The 22007-nt window shown below is 40.6% G+C and overlaps 1 protein-coding gene across 3 annotated transcripts in view; it reads left to right on the forward strand.

Moving 5' to 3' along the window:
• The window catches only part of KIF13A (kinesin family member 13A), a 208697-nt gene that overhangs the window by 140041 nt on the left and 46649 nt on the right, over positions 1-22007 (forward strand). For 2 of the 3 annotated variants that reach the window (XM_036255370.1, XM_036255371.1), the window contains 7 exons: positions 1811-1922; positions 2295-2507; positions 5310-5420; positions 10033-10167; positions 12488-12618; positions 18689-18775; positions 18874-19040. In XM_036255370.1, the coding sequence (XP_036111263.1) occupies positions 1811-1922; positions 2295-2507; positions 5310-5420; positions 10033-10167; positions 12488-12618; positions 18689-18775; positions 18874-19040 (956 nt within the window). Of the gene's footprint in view, positions 1-1810; positions 1923-2294; positions 2508-5309; positions 5421-10032; positions 10168-12487; positions 12619-18688; positions 18776-18873; positions 19041-21644; positions 21765-22007 lie in introns of all 3 variants that reach the window. The other variant, XM_036255369.1, reaches the window with a different exon arrangement.

The raw sequence follows: 22007 nt of genomic DNA on the forward strand, positions 1-22007 counted from the left end.
CCACATTTTAGTTATTAGGAATATGCTGCTATGAAAATTCGTGTATAAGTTTTTGTGTGGATGTATGTTTTCATTTCTCTTGCGTTGGACTTGTTTAACTTTTACATCTGTCAATTATGATGGACATATTTATGTCAACTGTGGTAATGGCTATTAGTTATCAAAATTCTTGTTCATTTTCTGCCTCTCGAATTTGCTTTGCATTTCAGTGACTGTTCAGTAAGTCAACTTTGGAGAATTAAGTTTTGTGGGAAATAGGCTTTCTTTCCTTTCAGTTCAATTTTAAACCTGTTGACATTTGAAAGAAAGCTAGCTAGTCTTTCATTTGCTAACCTCTGGTCACTGGCTGATTTGTGCCCTGCCTTGTTTTTATAATAAGTAACATTTGATTTTTTAAATTATTTTGAAAGTATTTTCTCATGGTGTTATCATGTAACCTTCCTTGCAATCCTGTGGGATCTAAGGCTCTCTTTTCTGACTGCTAAACTTGGGATCCAGTTGAATTACTTTCAGAAGACAACTGGAGCATAACTGTGACACAGAGGATGTCCCTCATCCCTCAGTACCACATATCTGTTTCTATGTGCTCTTTTCTCCAGGTGCAGAGAACATGTTAACCACCAGGGAGGGCTCAGTAGCCTAGACCAGTTGTCTTCAAACTCCAGCCTCCCTCAGAGTCACCTGGCGGGCTTGTTGAAGTGCAGATTGCTGGGTCCCACTAAAAGTTTTTGATTCAGTAGGTCTGGGGAGGGGCCTGAAAATGCATTTCTAACCAGGTCCCCACTGACGCTGATACTGCTGGTGCCAGCATCACATTTTCAGAATCATAGGCCTAGACAGCCAAATGTAGTTATCATTTTGGGTCGCCTTCAACCAGGCTATCTTAAAATGTAATATGCATATGTATAACCTGGAGATACCTTTAACTGGTCCTGATTCAGTAGGCCTGAGGAGGCTTCAGAGATTATCTCTAGCCAACTCTCAGGTGATGCCAAAGCTGCTTTGAGTAACAGGGTTTGGAAGAGCAGCCATATGCTGTTCTCTGCGTGGGTAGTGCTTTGTTTTTGCAAACTAATAACGTGACATGAAATAAACTTGCCAGCTTTAAGCAGGTGAACAGTATATACTTTATAACAGGTAGAGGAACTCTGCAAGTCATGTGGTTATTCTGGGAAACCACAGAGGCCAGCATGGTCCAATTAGACTGAAAGAGTAAATGGTTCAGACTTGTGGCATGATACATGGAGTATATTAAAGTTTTCCAGTGTGAGCTTTTAAATGTATGTTTCTAGGTTCTGAAATGAATGTTTTATAGGTCCTGTGATTAACCAGAATAGATTTTTATAGGAATTCTAAATTCATTATTTAATTTAATTTATTTTTTTGGTTGGGTTTTTTTGTTTGATTTTTTTTTAATCTTCAGATGGAGTGGGGGAAAGAGAGAGAGAATCAATGTGAGAAAGACACATTGATTGGTTGCCTCCCGAATGACCCTGACCCTGACCAGGGCGGGGATCGAACCTGCAACCCAGGTATGTGCCCTTGACCAGAAATCGGAACCATAGCCCTTTGGTCCAAGGCCCCATACTCTAACCGCTGAACCAAACCGGCTAGGGCTAAATTCATTCCTTTAAAATAATGGAGTTACTTTTTGTTTTCCATTTTTTCAGCTTCTTGACAAATTAATGTTGACTTGATTGTATTAACTTTAGGGCTTTAGTCTGCATATTTTATACTTATTACTTAGAAGGTTTATTGAAAGCAAAATAAACATTCCATGAAATTAATTTTTAACTTATTCTTTTGGCAGATCACTGACAACCTTGGGGTTGGTTATCTCATCTCTGGCTGACCAGGCAGCTGGCAAGGGTAAAAACAAATTTGTGCCTTATCGAGATTCAGTCCTCACTTGGCTTCTTAAGGTAATTCAGCATTCAGGTGTTCTTTTCCAACTAAAAATTGGCTGTGTCAGAGGTGACAGCTGAAAGGTGTGTGCAAAGCTAAATATGAGATGAATACCCAACAATACTGTACTGTTATCCCAATTCCTAGGAACACAGAATGAAAACTCATTTTCATTGCCTTTTATTTCATTATAATGGTTTGATGGATACTATTCATTGTTGTGAATAGAGAGAGGACACATTTTATCTTATAATAAATTATCTGTGAAATACAAACCCATTTCACATAGCATGTTCTTCACAGGGAGTAATATCATAGGTGCTTTCATCATACATGTTGTGCATGAAATGGGCCTCATTTCCTAAGACGCTATTGGAAATATTTTGCAGGACAATTTGGGAGGCAACAGCCAGACCTCTATGATAGCCACCATTAGCCCAGCAGCAGATAACTATGAAGAGACCCTCTCCACCTTACGATATGCAGATCGAGCCAAAAGGATCGTGAACCATGCTATTGTGAATGAGGATCCCAATGCCAAAGTCATCCGGGAACTGCGGGAGGAAGTCGAGAAACTGAGAGAGCAGCTCTCGCAGGCCGAGGTAATGTACAGGATGGGAATATTAGCAGTAATGTCTATGTATGGTGACAGGTGGGTACGAGGCTGATTGTGGTGATCACTGTATAAGGTATGTAAGTGTCTAATCACCATGTTGTACATCTGAAACCAGTATAATATTGTAAGTCAACTATAATTTAAAAAAATACAAAATCAGCCTGGTGCTCCTGTTTTTGAAGTTTCTGGCTTGTGATACCTGAGTGGTAAGGACATGCTTGCTTGCAGTTCCAGGTCATCTCTGCGTGGCTGAACATGTCAGTGTTGATTGGTGTGTGCTACATGCATTGTGAAGACACCATGAGTGATACAAGATCTCTGTCCTAGGACCTTACAGTTAAGCAAGCAGGCAATTAAGAGGGAGCAGCTACCAATGCCTAATTGTTTGTGCTCCAGTAAATCAATTAATCCTTGAGAGCACCGATCTCTTCCGCTGTGAAATCCTAAGAACCAATCATGGTGTTTTTACTAACATTATAGACCGTATTCCCAAAGGGCTCTGCAGTTTTCAGAGAAGTTAGTTGTGTGTCATCTCCTCCTTAAGTCATGGAAGATAACATGATCAAGGATAATTGACTATTAGGAATAATTCAGAAATACATATATATATTTTTTATTTTTTTTATCCTCACTTGAGGACATTTTTGCATTTATCTTCAGATAGAGTGGGAGAGAGAGAGGGAAGAAGAGAGAGAGAGAGGGAAACATTGATGTGAGAGAGACACATCGACTGGCTGCTACCCACACAACCCCAACTGGGAGCTGGGGACAAACTGCAACCGAGGTACGCGCCCCTGGTGGGAACCGAACCCTGGACTCTCTAGTCCTCAAGCCGGTGCTCCAACCGCTGAGACAAACTGGCCAGGGCCAGAAATACATATTTTTAATATTTATATCAGCTCCTGGGAGGAAACAAAATCTATAATTTTGCATCGTTGCCATCTTTCCTCGGCTTTACACAAACTTTAATAATCACATCCTCTTCCAAATAGCTGTTGCTTTAGGCGAGTTACCAGGCAAGGCATTGTCCCATTTGAAATAGGTAACGTGACTGAGATGGAACCAAAGTTCCTTAGGTTAAGTGACATGTCTCCACGTGCCAGGACCTCGGTGTGTACCTAAGGCTTCTGAGTTCACATTCCTTCACACCACTCTCTTCTGAGGGTTGGGACAGTATTAAGGGTAGGGAAAAATAATGTAATCACCATTATTTATTGAGCACTTGTGTACCAGGCACTGTTTAAATGTTTTTTATCTATTGGCTTATCTAATCACAAAAGTAATCAACAGGAGATAAAACAAAACAAGGAAGAATAAAGCCAGAGATCTGAATATTCCATTAATTGATGATCCCAGCAGTTGCATTATAATTTTTTGTTTACGTATCTTTCTCTTCTTTCAGGCTGTGAGCTCCTGTAGTTGAAGAAGCTATGCTTTGTTACGTTTTTAATTCCTAACCCCTAGTACAACACTGATCCTGGAAGGCACTTAGCACAATGCCTTGCACATCATAAGTGCTCAATAAATGCTGATGTTTTTATTATCATTATCATTACCAGTTAGTGCATCCAGTATATATATATTTTTTATTGATGCTAAGAAGGGTAGCAAACATCTGAAAAGTCAAAATGCTGGTAACCTTTGGAGAGAGTCCTGATTCTGGGAGGAAAGTGTCATGCATCTGGAAGTCATTTGAAGGTGGATGATCTACTCCTTTCCGGTTGTCTCTGAATCTGCAGTTTCACTGTGACCATGTGATCTGGGCCTGCTGGATACAACAGTACCTGGCCAATGGAGAGGAGCCACAGCAGGCTCACCTAGAATTTTCATGTCCCCAGCACTAAATGTCACTCTCAAGCTCTATTAATACTGAGACTGAGGCATACCCAGCTAGCCTCCAGATCATCACCACTTTAGCTTCTGGTCCAAGCTCTACCATCTTTCTTTCTTTCTTTTTAAAAAAAATTTTTATTGACTTTTTTAGAGAGAGAAGATGGGAGAGAGAGCTAGAAACATCGATGTGAGAAATATACATCGATCAGCTGCCCCCTGCCCACCCCTCACTGGGAATCGAATGGGACCTCAGTCCATGGGACGATGCTCAGTCCACTGAGCCACACCGGCTGGGCCATCTTTCTTGTTCATAGGGTTATAGTTATGTTATTGTAGGAAGTCAAAGAATATTGTTTCAAGTAAAGGCTTCCAAAGATTTACAAGCTGCATATGTCTGTATTTAGACCCCTTAGTTATTCTTACTGAACAAACTCAGGGAAATTACTGCTCTTTTAGCTGACTTTCAAATGAATAATACATTTACTGTTTATTCCATCAATAAGAAAAGTAAAGTGCCCGATTCGAATTGCAAAATAAACGAGAAGAACCTTCACCTTTCCTGGTAGGTGAATGTAGCTGGAATGCCTTTATTGGCGATGTGCCTTGATCCCTCTCTTATTGAAAAAGAGATCTGCTTCAGTAACCTTTTTTCTTACTTTCTGTTTTGAAGATGAACTTTAGCATCTTTTAAGTCTTTAATGTGAAATTTAAGTATGATGGGTAAAATTACTCTGTAATGATGTGTATCAATTTAATTCAGTGCACTAGTATTTCTTTTTCTCCTTTAAATAATAGCAGTCATTTGCCTCTTACATTTCATTTGATTAATAAAGGTCTAAACCCCACCCTGACAGTGTGTGACTTAATTGCTTCCAACAGACTGTTGATAACTGCTTAAGGAGGACAATAAGTGATTGTCTTGTTAAAATCAGATAGCTCTGGTTTCATTTTAAAGGCTATGAAGGCTCCCGAACTGAAAGAGAAGCTTGAAGAGTCTGAAAAGCTGATAAAAGAATTAACAGTGACTTGGGAAGAGAAGCTGAGGAAAACAGAAGAAATCGCTCAGGTAGTTGGGTAATTTAGGCCCAAAATATTGCGATTCTTTTTTTTTTTTTTAACTTATCTTTATTGTTGAATGTATTACAGATGTTCCCCCTTTTTTCCCCCCATTGACCCCCTCCTCCCTAATCCCGCCCCACCTCCTGCCTTCCCAACACTATTGTCGGTGTCCATTGGTTATGCATATATACATAGAAGTTCTTTGGTTTTATCTCATCCCACCCTCCCTCCCCCTTCCTTCGAGGTTCGTCAGTCTAACAACCAATTTGTACTTCTTTTTTTTTTTTTTATCCTCACCCGAGGACATTTTTCCATTTTTTGTTCAGGTAGAGTGGGAGGGAGAGAGAGGAACAGAGAGAGAGAGAGAAACATCGATGTGAAAGGAACACATCGAGTGGCTGCCACCCGCACAACCGACCAGGGCCGGGGACAAACTGCAACCGAGGTACATGCCCTTAGCGGGAACCGAACCCGGGTCTCTCAGGACCGCAGGCCGACGCTCTAACCACTGAGCCAAACCGGCCAGGGCCAATTTGTACTTCTTAATTCCTTCATCTTTTCCACCCATCCCCCCAGTGTCCTCCCATCTGGCAAGCAACAAAAAGTTCTCTATCTGTGAGTCTGTTTCTGTTCTGCTTGCTCATTTTGTTTGTAGATTCAATTGTTGATAGGTATGTGTTAATTGCCATTTTATTGTTCATATTTTTGTTCTTCTCCTTCAAGAAGACCCTTCAACATTTCATATAATACTGGTTTGGTGGTGATGAACTCCTTTAGCTTTTTCTTGTCTGGGAAACTCTTGATATGTCCATCGATTCTAAATGATAGCTTTTCAGGATAGAGTAATCTTGGTTGTAGGTCGTTGCTTTTCATCACCTTGAATATCTCTTGCCACTCCTTTCTGGCCTGCAAAGTTTCTTTTGAGAAATCAACTGACAGTCGTATGGGAGCTCCTTTGTAGGTAATAAACTGCTTCTCTCTTGCTGCTTTTAAGCTTCTCTCTTTGTATTTAACTTTTGGCATTTTAATGATGATGTGTCTTGATGTGGACCTCTTTGGGTTCATCTTGTTTGGGACTCTCTGTGCTTCCTGGACTTGTATGTTGGGGAAGTTTTCTGTCATTATGTTTTCAAATAGGTTTTCAATTTCTTGCTCTCTCTCTTCTCCTGAAGCACCCGTATGATGTGAATGTTGGCACGCTTGAAGTTGTCCCAGAGGCTCCTTACACAATCTTCATTTTTTTTAACTGTTTTTTCTTTTGCTGTTCTGATTGGGTGTGTTTTTCTTCCTTATATTCCAACTCAATGATTTGCTTCTTGGCTCACCTACTCTACTATTTTTTTTTTTATCCTCACCCGAGGACATTTTTTGCATTTATCTTCAGATAGAGCAGGAGGGGGAAAGGGAGGAAGAGCGAGAGAGACACATCAACTGATTGCCACCAACATGACCCCAACCAGGGCCAGGGACAAACTGCAACCGAGGTTCGTGCCCTTAGCAGGAACTGAACCCGGGTCTCTCTGGTCCATGGGCTGACGCTCTAACCACTGAGCAAAACCAGCCAGGGCACTACTCTACTATAGATTGTCTGTAAATAATTCTTTATTTAAGTTAGTGCATCCTTCATTTCTGACTGGTCCTTTTTTATGTTGTTGATGTTCTCACTAAGTTCCTAGAGCATCCTGTTAACCATGTTTTGAACTCTTTATCTGATTGATTGCTTATCTCCAATTTGTTTATTTCTTTTCCTGGAGTTTTGTTCTTTTCTTTCAATTGGAAAGTTTCTTTGTCTCCTCATTTTGGCTGCTTCCCTGTATTTGTTTCTATATATTAGAGAGAGTTGCTATGTCTCTTAGGCTTCATAGGGCGACCTATTACTTTAGGTGTTCTATAGGATCCAGTGGCACAACCTCTCTGATCACCCCAGCTGTGCCCTCAAGGTACACTCCTAGTGTGAACTATGCACTCTTCACTCTTCTGTTGTAGTTGAGTCTTGGTTGCTGTTGGCACATCAATGGGAGGGATTTACTCAGGCTTACCTGCTGCAAGGACTGGCTGTGCCCACTGACCACTGACTATCTTGGAGGATCAGCTGTGCAGGGGCCCGCCACACAGAGCAAGATTTACTTCATCAGGGCTCTGGTACCCACTGAGTCCACTCCTTGAGTGTGTTACTTGTGGAAGTGAATGGGTGGTGGTGCTATGTGGTCTGAAGCCATCCACTGAATGTGCTGGCTCTGGGGCAAAGTCAGTCACTGCCTGTATTTTACCTGGGACCACCAGGCATAAGCTACAGAGTGATCTGCCACTGGCTGCCTCTTGTGCAGGGTTTGGAGGTGCCCAGGAAAAGCCAAGTTGTGAACCAAGGCTGGCTGCTTCTAGTGCCAGGCCTGGGGCCACTTAACGAGAGGTATGGGGCTCTCTGAGACCAGATGCTGCTTGTTTGAGAGATTTTAGGAAAATATGAAGGAGGAACCAAGACAGGCCAATCCTATGATAAAGCCATTGGAAACAGCTTGGGTGGGCCCGAGAGTTGGGTGGAGCAGAGCCTCAGGGAATCACCAGGGTGGGACAAACAGTGTGAGCCAGGTTGCTGGATTCCCAGATATGGCAGCGGTCTGCCTGCCCTGTGGGGGAAGGGCTCACCGAAGGAACAGTGGCCTCTGCCAGCACATCTGTCTGGAAGAAAGCTGCCCCTCCAAGATCTCGCCCCAATGCCAAACAACTCAGTTCTTCACTGTATGTCTCTGGTGCCTTTCAAGCTACTTCCCCAACTCTGGAGCCTGGAAGGAACAAGTCCGAGTAAGTCTATAGGCGGGCCCTTGAAGAGGATCTGCCTGGAACTCCAGGAGCCAGAAGTTATGGGGACTTCTCTTCCTGGCACTGGAACGCTGAGCTGGGTGCCTGGTGTGGAAGGGGGACCCCTTACTCCTCAGGGAGGACCTTCCCAGCTGAGGTGTCCCTCCTGATTTTTATCCACCACACATGGGTGTGGGACAGCCTGTCCACATCTCTGTCCCTCCTACCAGTCTCGGTGTGGCTTCTTTAATTTCATAGTTGTAGGACTTCCATTCAGCTCGACTTCAGAAGGTTCTGAAGGATGGTGGTTCTGTAGTTTAGTTGTAATTTTGATGTGGTTGTGGGAGGAGGCAGTACTGCGTTTACCTATGCCACCATCTTGACCAGAAGTCCTAAAATATTGTGATTCTTCTTCATGTGATGTCTTTTCTGCATTGTCAGTCACTTGTCATTCTTAAAGTCTTCTGACCCTCCTTGTGCTGAACTACAGACTGCAGAGATCAGTTAGACACTGGCTTTGTGTCTTTTGCCAACTATATTTGGGTCCATATATTTTCTAGAAGTGTTGGATAGCATTGAATTTGAACATGGGTGGTATAGGAAATAACTTTAATATTTCTTGCTTTTCACATTTAAACAAAAATCTGTTGTGATTTTAGATCACTTGGCATAGCATGTGGCTACCTGACTGAAAGATAATTTGTAACATATAGAACATCCTAGTTTATTCAATGTATGTGATTCTTTGGGCTTGATGGAAAATGCTATCTGAACTTTACTTGAGATAAAATATAAAGCAAGGACTAATTCTGCATGTGTGTGTGATTATGTGTCTTATGAATCTCTACACTGAGCATTTCATAAACATTTTAAGGTCAGTGACCACTTGGAAATATTAGACTATCCCAATAAAGTAGCTTGAAAGCAGTACCGGGACCTAGCCCAGTGGTTTGCTTGTGTTTCATATAGATATTCTCCCTCTCTCTGTCTTTGTCTCTCTCTTTTTCTTTCTCTCACATGCACACACCCCTAACTTCGTATCCCTCTTACATTGCTTTATGGTTTTCCTTAGCACTTAACCCCATTGGAAATTATATATATTTACTTATCTGTTTTTTTAGTCTATCTTGTTCCACTAGAATATAAGTTTTCATGAAAGGGGGGACTCTGTTATGTTTTCTGTAGTATTTTTAGCCCTACATCAGTACCTAGTACATAAATGTCATGAATGAATGAATGAATTCAAGGTTCTCTGCAATAGAGACCCAGTTTGCTTTTTCAGCCCCATCTCCCACTACTTTCTCATATTTATTAGGGGTTCTTGGCACCTGAAATCCTTCAGTATTCCTAGAGTTTACTCTGCTTTCCTTCAGAATACTCTGCCCTTATCTTGCTGTTCCTCCATTTCTTCCTGTTGAAATTCGTCTTATGCTTTAAGAACCACCTTAAGTGTATTCTCTTCCTGAAGCCTTTCTAGTCTCTTAACCCATCATGACCTCCCTCCTGCGAAGCCCACAACTTGTTGTTCCTCTCCAGAGGTACAGGGCTTTCCTCTTTTTACTCCAGTTATATGGTCTTCCCCCTCTACTAGATGGGAAGCCCCTTCAGGGCAAGGTGGTGTCTGGTTCACCATTGGTGCACCCAGAACACGGATGCAAGATGCCACACATTTTAGGCTGTAAGTAAACTTGGTTAAGCCGAGTGGAATGTATGATTTCATTGGCATTGTCCCCAGAAATAGCGACTTAGACTTTCCATGGATACATCCGGTGAATAGAAAAACAAATAGAGTTTCCTGCTTTGGTCTGCTTTGTGCACAGGAGAGACAACGACAACTTGAAAGTATGGGGATTTCCCTGGAGACATCCGGTATCAAGGTGGGGGATGACCAGTGCTACTTAGTCAACCTGAATGCAGACCCTGCTCTCAATGAACTTCTGGTTTACTATTTAAAGGTAAGAGGCTATATAAATACGTAGTTGCAATCCTGATTTATTCATGTATGATTTGCCATTGAATCTGGTTATCTGTCCCCATGATTTTACTTTTCATAAAGAGGATTCATAATACAGTCAGGTCATTATTGAGAATGAAAACCAGCTATTTTGTATTGTCCTGAGACTGTGCAGTTGGGGCTGATTTCCTGTGAGCATGAGCATCAGAGGGGCAGAGGGAGGCCGCGGAGGGTGTCAAGGTGATCACGGGCTATAGAGACAAGGATTCTGACAATATTTAGATTCAATTATAAAGATCCTGAGAAGCTCTAGGGATTCACAGTTATATTTCTGAGAAATTCTAAGGAGAGCTCAAGATCACCATAGGCTAAAACAAAATCCTGTGGTAGATTAGACAACCAGGGTTCTTCCATATCCATTTCTTCTAGACATATATCCTCAGAAAATGACTTTTGGTCTTATAATCACCCATTTAGTATGGAGATGGGATGGGGCCTTTTGAATTTGGCACGTTGACCTCAAGGTATGCCACTGACTTTCGGAGAGCTTACTGCATTCATTCTCAAACTTTCACAGCCCATTTACACTCTTTAAAAATGTATAAAGGACCCTGGCCAGTGTGGCTCTGTTGAGCATCGTCCCGTGCACCAAAAGGTCGCCAGTTTAATTCCCGGTCAGGGCACATACCCAGGGGTCACATGCAGGAGGCAACCAACTGATGTTTCTCCCTCACATCAATGTTTCTCTCTCTCTCTCTCCCTTCTTTTCTTTTTGAAATCAATACAAACGTTTTTTTAAAATGTATCGAGGACTCCAAAGATCTTTTGTGTATCCAAGTTATATATATCTATAATAGGTGCTAAAGCTGAGACCATTTGAAAATACAAACATGTACAAATATACAGTCCATTAATCTTCAAAGCCACAGTATCTCACATCATGTAGCCTCTGGAAAAACACTGTATACTTGTGATAAAATGAGAGCACAAAGGCAAATAACATCTTAGTATTTTTATTAGAGTAGTTTTGATCTCATGAGCCTCTTGGATGGTCGTCAGAGACCTCACAGGTTCTCAGAACATACTTTAAAAAATCCTGGCAGATTTTGTTAAGGGAAAAATAAGACATGTGTTTGAAATAGGGCACTCCAAATGACATACGGCACTCAGCTGACCACGAGGCCATTTTTCATCATACACAAACAATTTCTGGTGGTATATAAATATATGTATTTAAATACTGTCAAGGATTGAGGAGCTAGGGACTTGAAGGCAGCTTATATATACTGTTCACACACACATATCCCTAAATAAGGAGAAGTTACCCCCTTGTGAAGGCACTTTGTTAAGGATTCTCATCTTCCTGGTGAATATGCAAAATGCAATGGAGAATAAGCTAGAATTGAAGCAAGGAGTTCAGTCTTCTATCCTTTTTATTTTGCTTTTCCAGAGACATAATATGGCAGGAAGAATACCTGACTTGTTGAGAGTCCACTAACACTATGGACCTGTTCATTCAGGAAATGATTAAGGGGAAAGGAATTGTTTCTGAAATCTTAATTTTGAAAGACCAGCCCTTACGCTTTCTCAAGGGAATAGAAAGTATTGTAATCATAACGGTTAAATGATTTTTAGAGCGAAAGAAAAAGCTAAGTGGATGAGCAGTGGACTGAATCACCAGGGGTCACAGTCCATGTGTGTGAGGTTTGAGGTCCTAAACATCACACTAAAGTGAACATTGTATAACTGACAGGCTTCACTACTCTATTAATATTAGCATTAGCTACTCAACTATTTTTAACATTTTAAAATTTATGTGTTTTAAAGTGTAACCTTCAATGAAACTACTCTAAGTGGTTCTTGCATTTATATAGTTGTTTTCAAAGCATTTTCACTGTTAACTCAGGTGATGTTTAAAAAGAATACTGTTAAATAAATCAAATTGATATTATTGCCCTGGTTTTGCAAAAAAAGAAACCGAGGCTCAGTAAAATGGCTTGCCTGTGGTCACACATGTAGTAAGTTGTAAAGTTAAAATTGGAACTCAAGGGATTCTTTTGTCAAGTGCAATTTCCTTATATTTTAAAGCAGTATCTAGTCACTGCTGGTCAGCTCTCCTCCCTATCCTGTTTTAACATTTAAAAATAATTTAGTGTGTTAAAGTAAGCTTTTGACTTACAGTGTTCCAGATATCTTGCATCTCCTGTCTGATTCATTTAATATTGTCATGCATGTGCTATTGGGTTATTGAAATTGATTGTGATACATTTTTGTTAGGTTACTTGTGTGTGTTTTCACTTTCATTAACACTGTGTTCCTAGGAGCATACGAGGGTGGGGGCAGATACCTCTCAGGACATCCAGCTCTTTGGTATAGGAATTCAGCCTGAGCACTGTGAGATTGACATTGCATCCGATGGCGATGTCACTCTTACTCCAAAAGAAAATGCAAGGTAAGAGAAGTAAATGGTACTTAACATTCTCGTGTGCCTTATTTTCAGAAGGGGAAGACTGCCCCTTTCTATCTTTTTGCTTCAGTTATATCAAAATTAAAGCAACAGTGGGTCCTCCGGGATTGCTTTCCAATTCTAGAGACCTAGATAGTAGCATTTCCCACAGCAGCTCTGGGCAGGCTGATTCTGCCTTAACTGACTGGGCGAATTTGGAGAGCATACTTGGTTTATCTAAACTTCAATTTCCTCTTATGGTAAGTGAGGCTAATGGTAGACGAAACCTGTAAATCACTTGGCTCAGTGCCGTGACACAAAATAAATATTAAATAAAATTAGTTGTTACTCCTTTTAACCATTGTTTATTTATTTGTTGTTAATCCTCATGTAAGGATGTTTTTTCCGTTGATTTTTAGAGAGCATGGAAGGGAGGGAGAGGAAGGGGGAGAGAGAGAGAGAAAGAAACATCAGTGTGAGAGAGACACATCTATTGGTTGCCTCCTGAACATACCCTGACTGGGCCAGTGATCAAACATGCAACCCAGCTAGTTGCCCTTGAGCAGGAATCAAACCCACAACCCTTTGATGTGTGGGCCAATACTCTAACCACTGAGCACACAGGCGAGGGCCTCAGTTTAACCATTGTGTAAACAGCAGTTAATCAGATACCTCCATTGTTTTGAAAAATTACTACACCAGGCTATAATATGTAAAATGTAAAAATTTGAGAATTGACAGGATTATATGTTTACTTTTTAATTTCTACTAAATGATGTTTTAAATTACTTAATAATCAGGCATGATATTAAATGAAGTTCTGTGATGGTATTTATTAACAAACAAATACTGTAATTTAGAACACTCATTTTTTTATGAAGAAAATTTTTTACTCATTTCAAATTATTCTGTTAATATTGGCCATATAAATTTCTAAGTGATTAAAAACTGAGACCAATAATAATAGCATACCTGATGCGTGAAAGTTTATAGATTTTTATTATAGTGATATGATTTTTTAAATATTTAATAGTATGATGATATTATTCCTTAATTTTACTTAATCCAAATTCTAATAGTCTTTAGCCTTATACTGTATCCTCCTCTACTAGAGGCTCTGGATTTATTTTAATTCTCACCTAAGGATATGTTTTTATTGATTTTTAGAGAGAGAGGAGGGGAGAGAGAGAAACATTGTTCAGTGGCCTCCTGAACATGCCCTGAATGGGGACCAAACCGCAACCTAGGTATGTGCCCTGACCGGAAATTGAAGTTTTTGGTGTATGGATGATGCTCCAGCCAAATGAGCCACCCTGTCAGGGCTGGATTATTTTTAATACTCTCTCTCTCTCTCTGGCTTTATTTAAATATAATTAATAAATAAAATTGTATATATTTACAGTGTGCAACATGCTGGTTTGATTATATTCTCTTCTAACACTATATCTAAAAATGATTTTAATCAGCAAATTTTTTTCTTACCCAATTTTAATTCCAATTCCATGCCTTTTTGTCCTACTCTCCTTTTTTCTCCCCAGCCTGCCCAGTCTCCCCCTTTCCTGGAACCCCAGGATAGCCGTTCATTCATTCGGTATACTTTACTCCAGGCTCTGTGCTGGGAATGCCCAAGTACGGGAACTCAAAGCCTGGTGGAGGAGAATGTGTAGAAGCAACATTTTACAGGAAGCATTATACAGGAAGATAAGTGCTTTTTCTAAAGTGATCTTTATAACCTACAAATCTGATCACTGTGGAAATGTGGGGTGTTGATAGGACAGGAAGTGGGGAGATCAGTTAGGATATTTATTATAATATTGTTATGGGAACACAGCAAGTGGCAGTAGAGTTGAAGAACAACATGTATTCGAGAATTACTTCAAAATCAGCAAGTTGTAGTGATCTGCTTAGGGACATAATGGAGACTCCGTTAGTGAAGGAAAAAGAAAGTCAGCAATGATTACAGGTGTTTATCTTTGGAGACTAGATAAACAGTGGTGCTGCTAAATCAAAATAAGGAATACAAGAGGGGAAACCGGTTTGGAAGATGGTAAGTCTGAGTGGTAGTGAGTCAGTTTGGGATACTTCGAAATGTCCTTGGGATGTCGATGTGGAAAGACATGGAGATAAGGATGTCGATGTGTAGTATCCAGTAGGACCTTGAATTTAGGGCTGTAAAGCTACACTAAAGATAGAGAACTTGGCGTGAGCAGTGTTGCCTCTCTTGAAAGTGGATGGAGCATGTGTAGAGTAAGAATTAAACCAATGTTTTTGGGGTGGTCTGAGGATAGTCCATGGAGGAAGTTGAGATAAGGGAGCCAGTAGAAGTCACAGCAGGATACAGTCATGGAAGGTAAAGGAAGAGAAAATTTTAAGGAAAGAGAGATCAAAATAGAAGCTAAAAAGATTCTATTGGATATAGAAATTATAATGACACCAGCAACCTTGGGGCGTTTAGGCATCACATAGTTCTGGGTATGGAAGGAAAAATGCAAAAAAAAGAGAATGGTAGGTAAGGAAGTGGGTCAAGAGTCTTAGTTGTGAAGGAGGAAATGGGAATGAGGACATAGCAAGAGAGGGACAGGGGTTAAAGGACTGTCATTATTTCTTCAAATACGTCCTCAAGTCCACTGATTCTCTCTATAGTCCTGTCTTACCTGCTACTTAATCATTCTATTGAGATCTTAATTTTAGTGTCTCTATGTTTCATTTATACAAGTTCTGAAGGTCCATTTTCAGATATGTTCTCTATTGGTAGTCTTGTTTTTACTCCACTGTGTGCCATTAATGATTTTATTTTCAAGTCTTTTATTGTCTTTGAGAAATCTGTTCTTTGAAGTTGTTGGGGCCTCTGTCTGTTTGTTGTATCTGCTGATAAGTTTGCTTCCTAAAGTGGTTTGTGATTTCTTAGATGTATCATCTTCAGCAGTTTCTCTGTAGGAGCCTGGTGGCCTGGGTGAGGGTTACATAAATTTCTGCAAAGAGGTTTCATATTTGCTTTTTTCCAAGCACCCCAAGCATGTGTTCACCTAGAAATTACTTTGGATGCTAATTTCTTGGCTTAGGTACAGTACCAAACCAGGCAGTTTCCATAACTTTTTCTTTTTTATATTATTGTATGAGAGCATACTCTAAATGGCAAAGTGATATGTTTATATGCGTGTTCGGGGGGCGGGGGGGTGTGCGTGTGTGTGTACACCTAGACAGGGCCCTCTAAAGATAGAAATGATCACAAAAGTTAGCAATATGTAAGAGAGGCAAAAGCCTGTTGTATTCCCCTCATTTACTCTGAAACTGCTTTTAGTTTCACTCTAGTGTAACACTACCCATTAGAACTTTCTGAGATAATGGAAAGGTTTTATAACTGCTAAGACCACTTTGGTGGCCACTAGTAAAATGGTGCTCTTGAGCATTGAAATATGGCTAGTGAGAATGAGGAACTGAATTTTTAAAGTTATAATTCTGAGTTTAAATAATAAAGGACACAGAGTGACATATTTCTGTTATTGGTTGTATTGCTATTTCTAGATTTTCTGAAGGGCTCTTTAGATGCCTGAGGAAACAAATTTTCCTTGAAAAGTGACTAATGAGTGTTTGTTTTTTAGGTAGAAAAGTATTCCATAAAACTTTTCAAAAACAAAAAACTTCATTTCATCATTCTTTGGCAAAAACGTGTGCATGTATATGTATACATATGTTCATATGTATAGACATATGTATATATTTGGATCTCATATTTTAGTTTTGCAGATGAATAAATCAGTCCATAATTCCAAGTAAATGGGACACAAACTTTTTTTTTATCCTCACCCGAGGACATTTTTTCAGTTTTTGTTCAGATAGTGTGGAAGGGGGAGAGAGGAAGAGAGAGAGAGAGAAACATCAACGTGAAAGGGACACATTGAGTGGCTGCCACCCGCACGACCCAACCAGGGCCGGGGACAAACTGCAACCAAGGTACGTGCCCTTAGTGGGAACCAAACCCGGGTCTCTCTGGACTGCAGGCCAATGCTCTAACTGCTGAGCAAACCCGGCCAGGGCGGGACACAAACTTTTTAAGCTTTATTTACAATGATGAGAGTCGTTTTGATTGGCAGGAATAAAGGGAACATGTAAGTGTAAAACACACACCAAAGTTTTATCATGTTTGTATATGACAGATTACAAAGATTTAAGACAGTATTTCCAGAGTATTTTTATGAATAAAACCGTAGCCACTTGATTTGAGATGTTACTACAAAAGAGTGATTATTTCCATATGTCAGTTCTACTTCTTCCATAACTCTGCTATAGAGTCCTGTGACTATTAGGAGCCAGATAATGATATTATATATTATATATTATATGAGAAAAGTAACTTATTGAAAAATGAAAACTCAAAATAATATTCATTATTTTTCTCCATCAAAATTCACCTGACTGTTATTTAGTAAATTAAATTTTAATTAATTATCCTGCTTATTTTTGTGTTTTTGTTTGTTTTGTTTTGGTACATGCTCCCTAGTGGGAACCAAACCTGGGACTCTCTGGTCCTCAGGCCAACGCTCCAACCACTGAGCCAAACAGGCCAGGGCTGTTTTGTTTTAAAATACCAGCAAAATCTCTTTTTTAAGTAAAGGAACTTTTATGAAAAGACCAAATTTTTTAGCACTAACAATTCTGGAAGACTTTTCCGTTCCTTCTAAAAATGGTCACAGTGACTATGCTTGAACCGTGCCGAGGACCAGTTGATGAGATCTGACATGAAAGCTTTCTCGGTGGGTTATTCAGGCTGCTGACCTCACAGCCCCTGACAGCCCCTGACAGCCGGTAGCTGTAGGCAAGTAGGCAAGGTGCACTGTAGGAAACTGCACTGCTGGGAGACCACCTGCGACAGACAGTCCACGGGGCCCAGTCGCTTCTTCAAGGTTCGTTTCAGACAAATCTCGGACGCACAGGCTGACACAGGCCCAGAGACAGGGTACACACCATTTATGGTGTGATTACAAAGAGGGTCAGAATTGCATGCCCCCACCCCCAATTATTAGTTATGCTTTACAAAATGTTTGGTTGCTATTTGGGATTTAAACATGGTATTCTTTTTATCTTTTCCTCGTTTTTATTATGGAAAATTTCAAAGATATAAAAGTGGAAAGAATGGTATAATGAACCCCTGTATATCTTTAATCCAGCTTCAAAATGAGCACCTCATAGACAATTTTGTTGTATTGACATGCCCTCCACATCTCCTCCTCCTTCCACTCTGGGTTATTTTAAAGCAAATTCCAGATATTATAACTTTGCATCCACGGATATCTCAGCTTATATCTCTAAAAGACAAATATTCTTAAACATAACTTTAATACCATCACACCTAAAATAACTAACAGTAATTTCTTACTAATCATTATATATTCAATCAGTGTTCAGAGTTCCCCAGTTATCTCATAAATGTTCTTTAACGTCAGGATCCAAATAAGAGTCAATCATTGTCATTGGGTATTGTGTCTCTCAGATCTCTTTTATTTATTTATTTATTTATTTATTTATTTATTTATTTTTATTAATTAATTTTTGTTCCAGATGTTTCTCCCCCAACACACTGATTCCCCCTCCCCCTTCTCCCCTCTCAGATCTCTTTTAGTACGTGGGTTCTTCCACCCTCCCCACCTTTTTTCTTGCATTTAATCTGTTAAAGTTGGTCCTAGAGTTTCCTGTCATCAGCATTTTGCTCATTGCATCCCATGGCATCATTTAGCATCTCCCACTGACCTCTGTATTTCCTCAATTGGTATTTACACATAGAATCTTTATTAGATTCAGCTCAAATTTTTACAAGACTATGCCATAGATGATGCTGTCTGTCTCTTACAGGCTGCACATCACATCAGTTTATTTCTTTGGGGAACATTGGCAGCCCTTGGTCATCATTGCTTCGCGCGTGTGTTCCATAGCAATTGCAAAATCCTCCTGTTCCTTCTTCGGGTATTAATAGAAGACATCTATTATGAGAAAGTCGCCCCAGTTATCTCTTTAGCTACTGGGGCTGGGTTTTGTGCTCTTTACTGTTTAGCTGACAATTTCCCTGGTGTTCCTTCAGGTCCTGTGTAAATGGTACCCTTGTGTGCAATACCACCCAGCTGTGGCACGGCGATAGAATCCTATGGGGAAATAACCACTTTTTTAGGTAACGTCTTTGTGTTCACTCATATTCTCATATACAGTTTTTTCTGTTATCTGAGTACAAAACAAGTTGAGTTTCTCTAATGGTGAAATACCCCACAGAATTAATTTACCTAAGAGGAAACGGCGAGATTGGTTGAAAGACCTCGAGAAAGAAACAGGCCCTCCAGAGCATGACCTGGACGCAGCCAGTGAAGCTTCTTCGGAACCAGACTATAACTATGAATTTGCACAGATGGAGGTTATCATGAAAACACTGAATAGTAATGGTAAGGCCCCCTCTTCGGATTGCTTTGTGTTGGGCAGTTCCTTATCTCATAGCATTCAATGAGGGATAACTATGTACGAAGTTAATGTACCATTCTGAAAATTTAGACACATCAAATTGCGAATTGCTTAAAAAGGTCATAAGTGAGTGACTAATGGAAGTATTCCAGGGCCTGGTCGGCTTCCTCAGGTGTAACCAGGAGGAGGGTGGAATCTTTTTCAGATCTTGTTCCTAAGCTAGTTGTAACATTTCCATGGTCTTAGACTACTGCGTGATTGTAATTATCGAATTTCCCCTTGTTGAGCCTGTCATTTCTGAGTCCTTCAGACCATGAAAAAAAATTACCAGGAGAGTATTAATCCAGGAATTTAAAATGGAATCTGATGGCGAGATAAAAGTCAACATTTTACTATACACTCAATTGGACATTATACCCCCAAAGAGACTTATTTAAAAATACAGTGATACCTCGGTTCTCGAACATAATTCGTTCCAGGAGGATGGTCGAGAACCGAGGTATCACTGTAATAGCTGAAATAAAAGGTTTTCTAGGCTCTTTGCTTGACCTGCACTCCAGCCTGTCTCAGATCTTTAAGGAAGAGATTCTCCTTAAAGCATTATTTCTGGATCCCTCTTTTCCAGAGGTTTTCAACGATTGTATTAAAGTTCTTTTATGTCTAAAAGTAAGTCCTTTACCTCCTTTCTTCTTCTGTGTTCATACACACTTTTATGAGTTCAATAAAATACGTACCAAAAATTTTCCTTGCTTGCTACTTTATACATCTGCTCCTTTTCCAATCTCCCAGTCTTCTTTTTTTTTTTTTTAATAATTCTTTTTTTTTGTATCCTCACCCGAGGACATTTTTTCATTTTTTATTCAGATAGAGCAGAAGGGAGAGAGAGGAAGAGAGAGAGAGAAACATCGACGTGAAAGGGACACATCGAGTGGCCGCCACCCGCACAACCCAACCAGAGCTGGGGACAAACTGCAGCCGAAGTACACGCCCTTAGCGGGAACCGAACCCGGGTCTCTGTGGACCGCAGGTCGACACTCTGACTGCTGAGCCAAACTGGCCAGGGCCCATCTCCCAGTCTTCTAATCACCACACTTAGAGCCTGGGAACTAGATGCAGGACAGGAAAGTTCTCCTACTATGCAGACTGCATTTCTAAGACCAGAACTTGTTTACAAGGATATTGATTGTTGAGGCTACTTCCAGGAGCACCTGAGCAAGTTGGTATCTGGACTTTGTCCAACCTCACTTTCCCATTCATCTGTTCTTCGATATGTGAGGGTCCCTAACTTGAATGAGGGGGGCCTCCAGCAACCCTGAGAGCCCTATAATGGGCAGCCTCTACCTTATAGGGTGCTCAAAGAGTGTTTTGGTTTTCACAGTCAAACTCTTCCCTTAAATATTTACTTTCTCACTCTTCTCATTGAAGAAGCGTATGTGGGGAGAATTTGAATTGTTGGTCAGGTCTCTGGCATATCAAATTGGAGATTCTGTTGCAAGAATAAAGATTTTGATCTGTGGCCCTGGCTGGGTTGCTCAGCTGGATGGAGCATTGTTCCAATATGCCAGGGTTGTGGGCTCAATCTTCAGTCAGGGCATATACAAGAAGCAACCAATGAATGCATAAGTAAATGGCACAACAAATCAGTGTTTCTCTCCTTTCTAAAATCAATCAATAAAAAAAAAAAATTTTTTTTAAGATTTTGATTTTTCTATTTATCTCTATGTATGGATTTTTAGCTTCAGGGACTTCTCTTTTTAATGATCAAAATGAGGTATGGAGAAACAGGTGTAATGTAACAACAACAGAAAAGGAGGAAAAAATAAGTTCATGAAAACAGTTCAGTAATTTCTTGTTCTAAACATTGTTAAGGTTAGGGGTTAAATTGGCTATTGGGGCTTTTGACATTGCAGCACAGGGTGGACCACAGCTAGAACTCAGGCTTCAGTCCACTCTGCTGCTTGCTCACCAAGGTGGGAGACTCGCAAAACACATTTCAAATTGACGTTCGGGCATCGGGATCCCATTAACAGGTCATTTCACAACATGCCTGAACAACAGCCTCCAATGGATGACTTTGGAAGCCTGGAGAGACACGGGTGTGACAGGAGGGTGTGAGCTCCAGACTCCAGGTGGAGGAACTCCCGTTCCGTAATTTGACAAGGTTACAGAATTCTGGAGGTTTCTATCCTCTAACTCTGCAGTGTCGAATCATGTATCATCTCATATCACAGATTTCTAATTTAATCCAGTTGCTACCTTCTTATCAGATACATAGCAAACCCCTTAATAACAAATAAGTATTTAGTAAGCATTTGTTAATTCCTTCCATCCTCTTAGCCAGGCCAGTCAGTCATCAGTGGCCTGGCTCGTGGCATTAACAAGTTACTCATGTGTATTCCAGATCTGGCCTTGCTCTCCAGTGTCGATTCTGTCTTTTTAAAAGTAATGTCTTCCCCTCCCCCTGCCATCACTTACCCACTTTCATTGGTATATGAAGCTTCCCTGTGGGTCACAGAGAAGTGCTCTGATACAAGCACTGAAATGCTGGTGGCTGGACAGTGTTCACGTGAAATCACCTCTGCTGCTAGGTGGCTTCCCGATAATAAGCCTGTCTGCCTGGTGGTCGTCCCCTTGGTGGTCCTACTTGAAGATTCTCTTTCCTCTCCTGTGGTTTCAGACGAAGCTGCTCCACAAACACTGGGATAAAGGTTTCACTGATTGGCATCAGCATGAGGGAGTTTGACGGGGTTTTGGCAGTGCTGCTGAGTGATGCTTGTGCTCTGTGCTTTGGGAAAAGCTAACGCGATTGGGAAGAAGCTGACCTTTGTTGCCTGCCAGCGGTACCCTGTATTCTTGATTGAGGAACGTCCCCTTTTCAGTTAGACCCCTGCCGGCCCACGTCCCAGCTTCACTGCCTTCCCATGGTTAAAATCTGGTAGCCATGCTTTTCC

Source organism: Molossus molossus, unplaced genomic scaffold (assembly GCF_014108415.1).
Source record: "Molossus molossus isolate mMolMol1 unplaced genomic scaffold, mMolMol1.p scaffold_m16_p_12, whole genome shotgun sequence".
NCBI classification, from domain to species: Eukaryota; Metazoa; Chordata; class Mammalia; order Chiroptera; family Molossidae; genus Molossus; species Molossus molossus.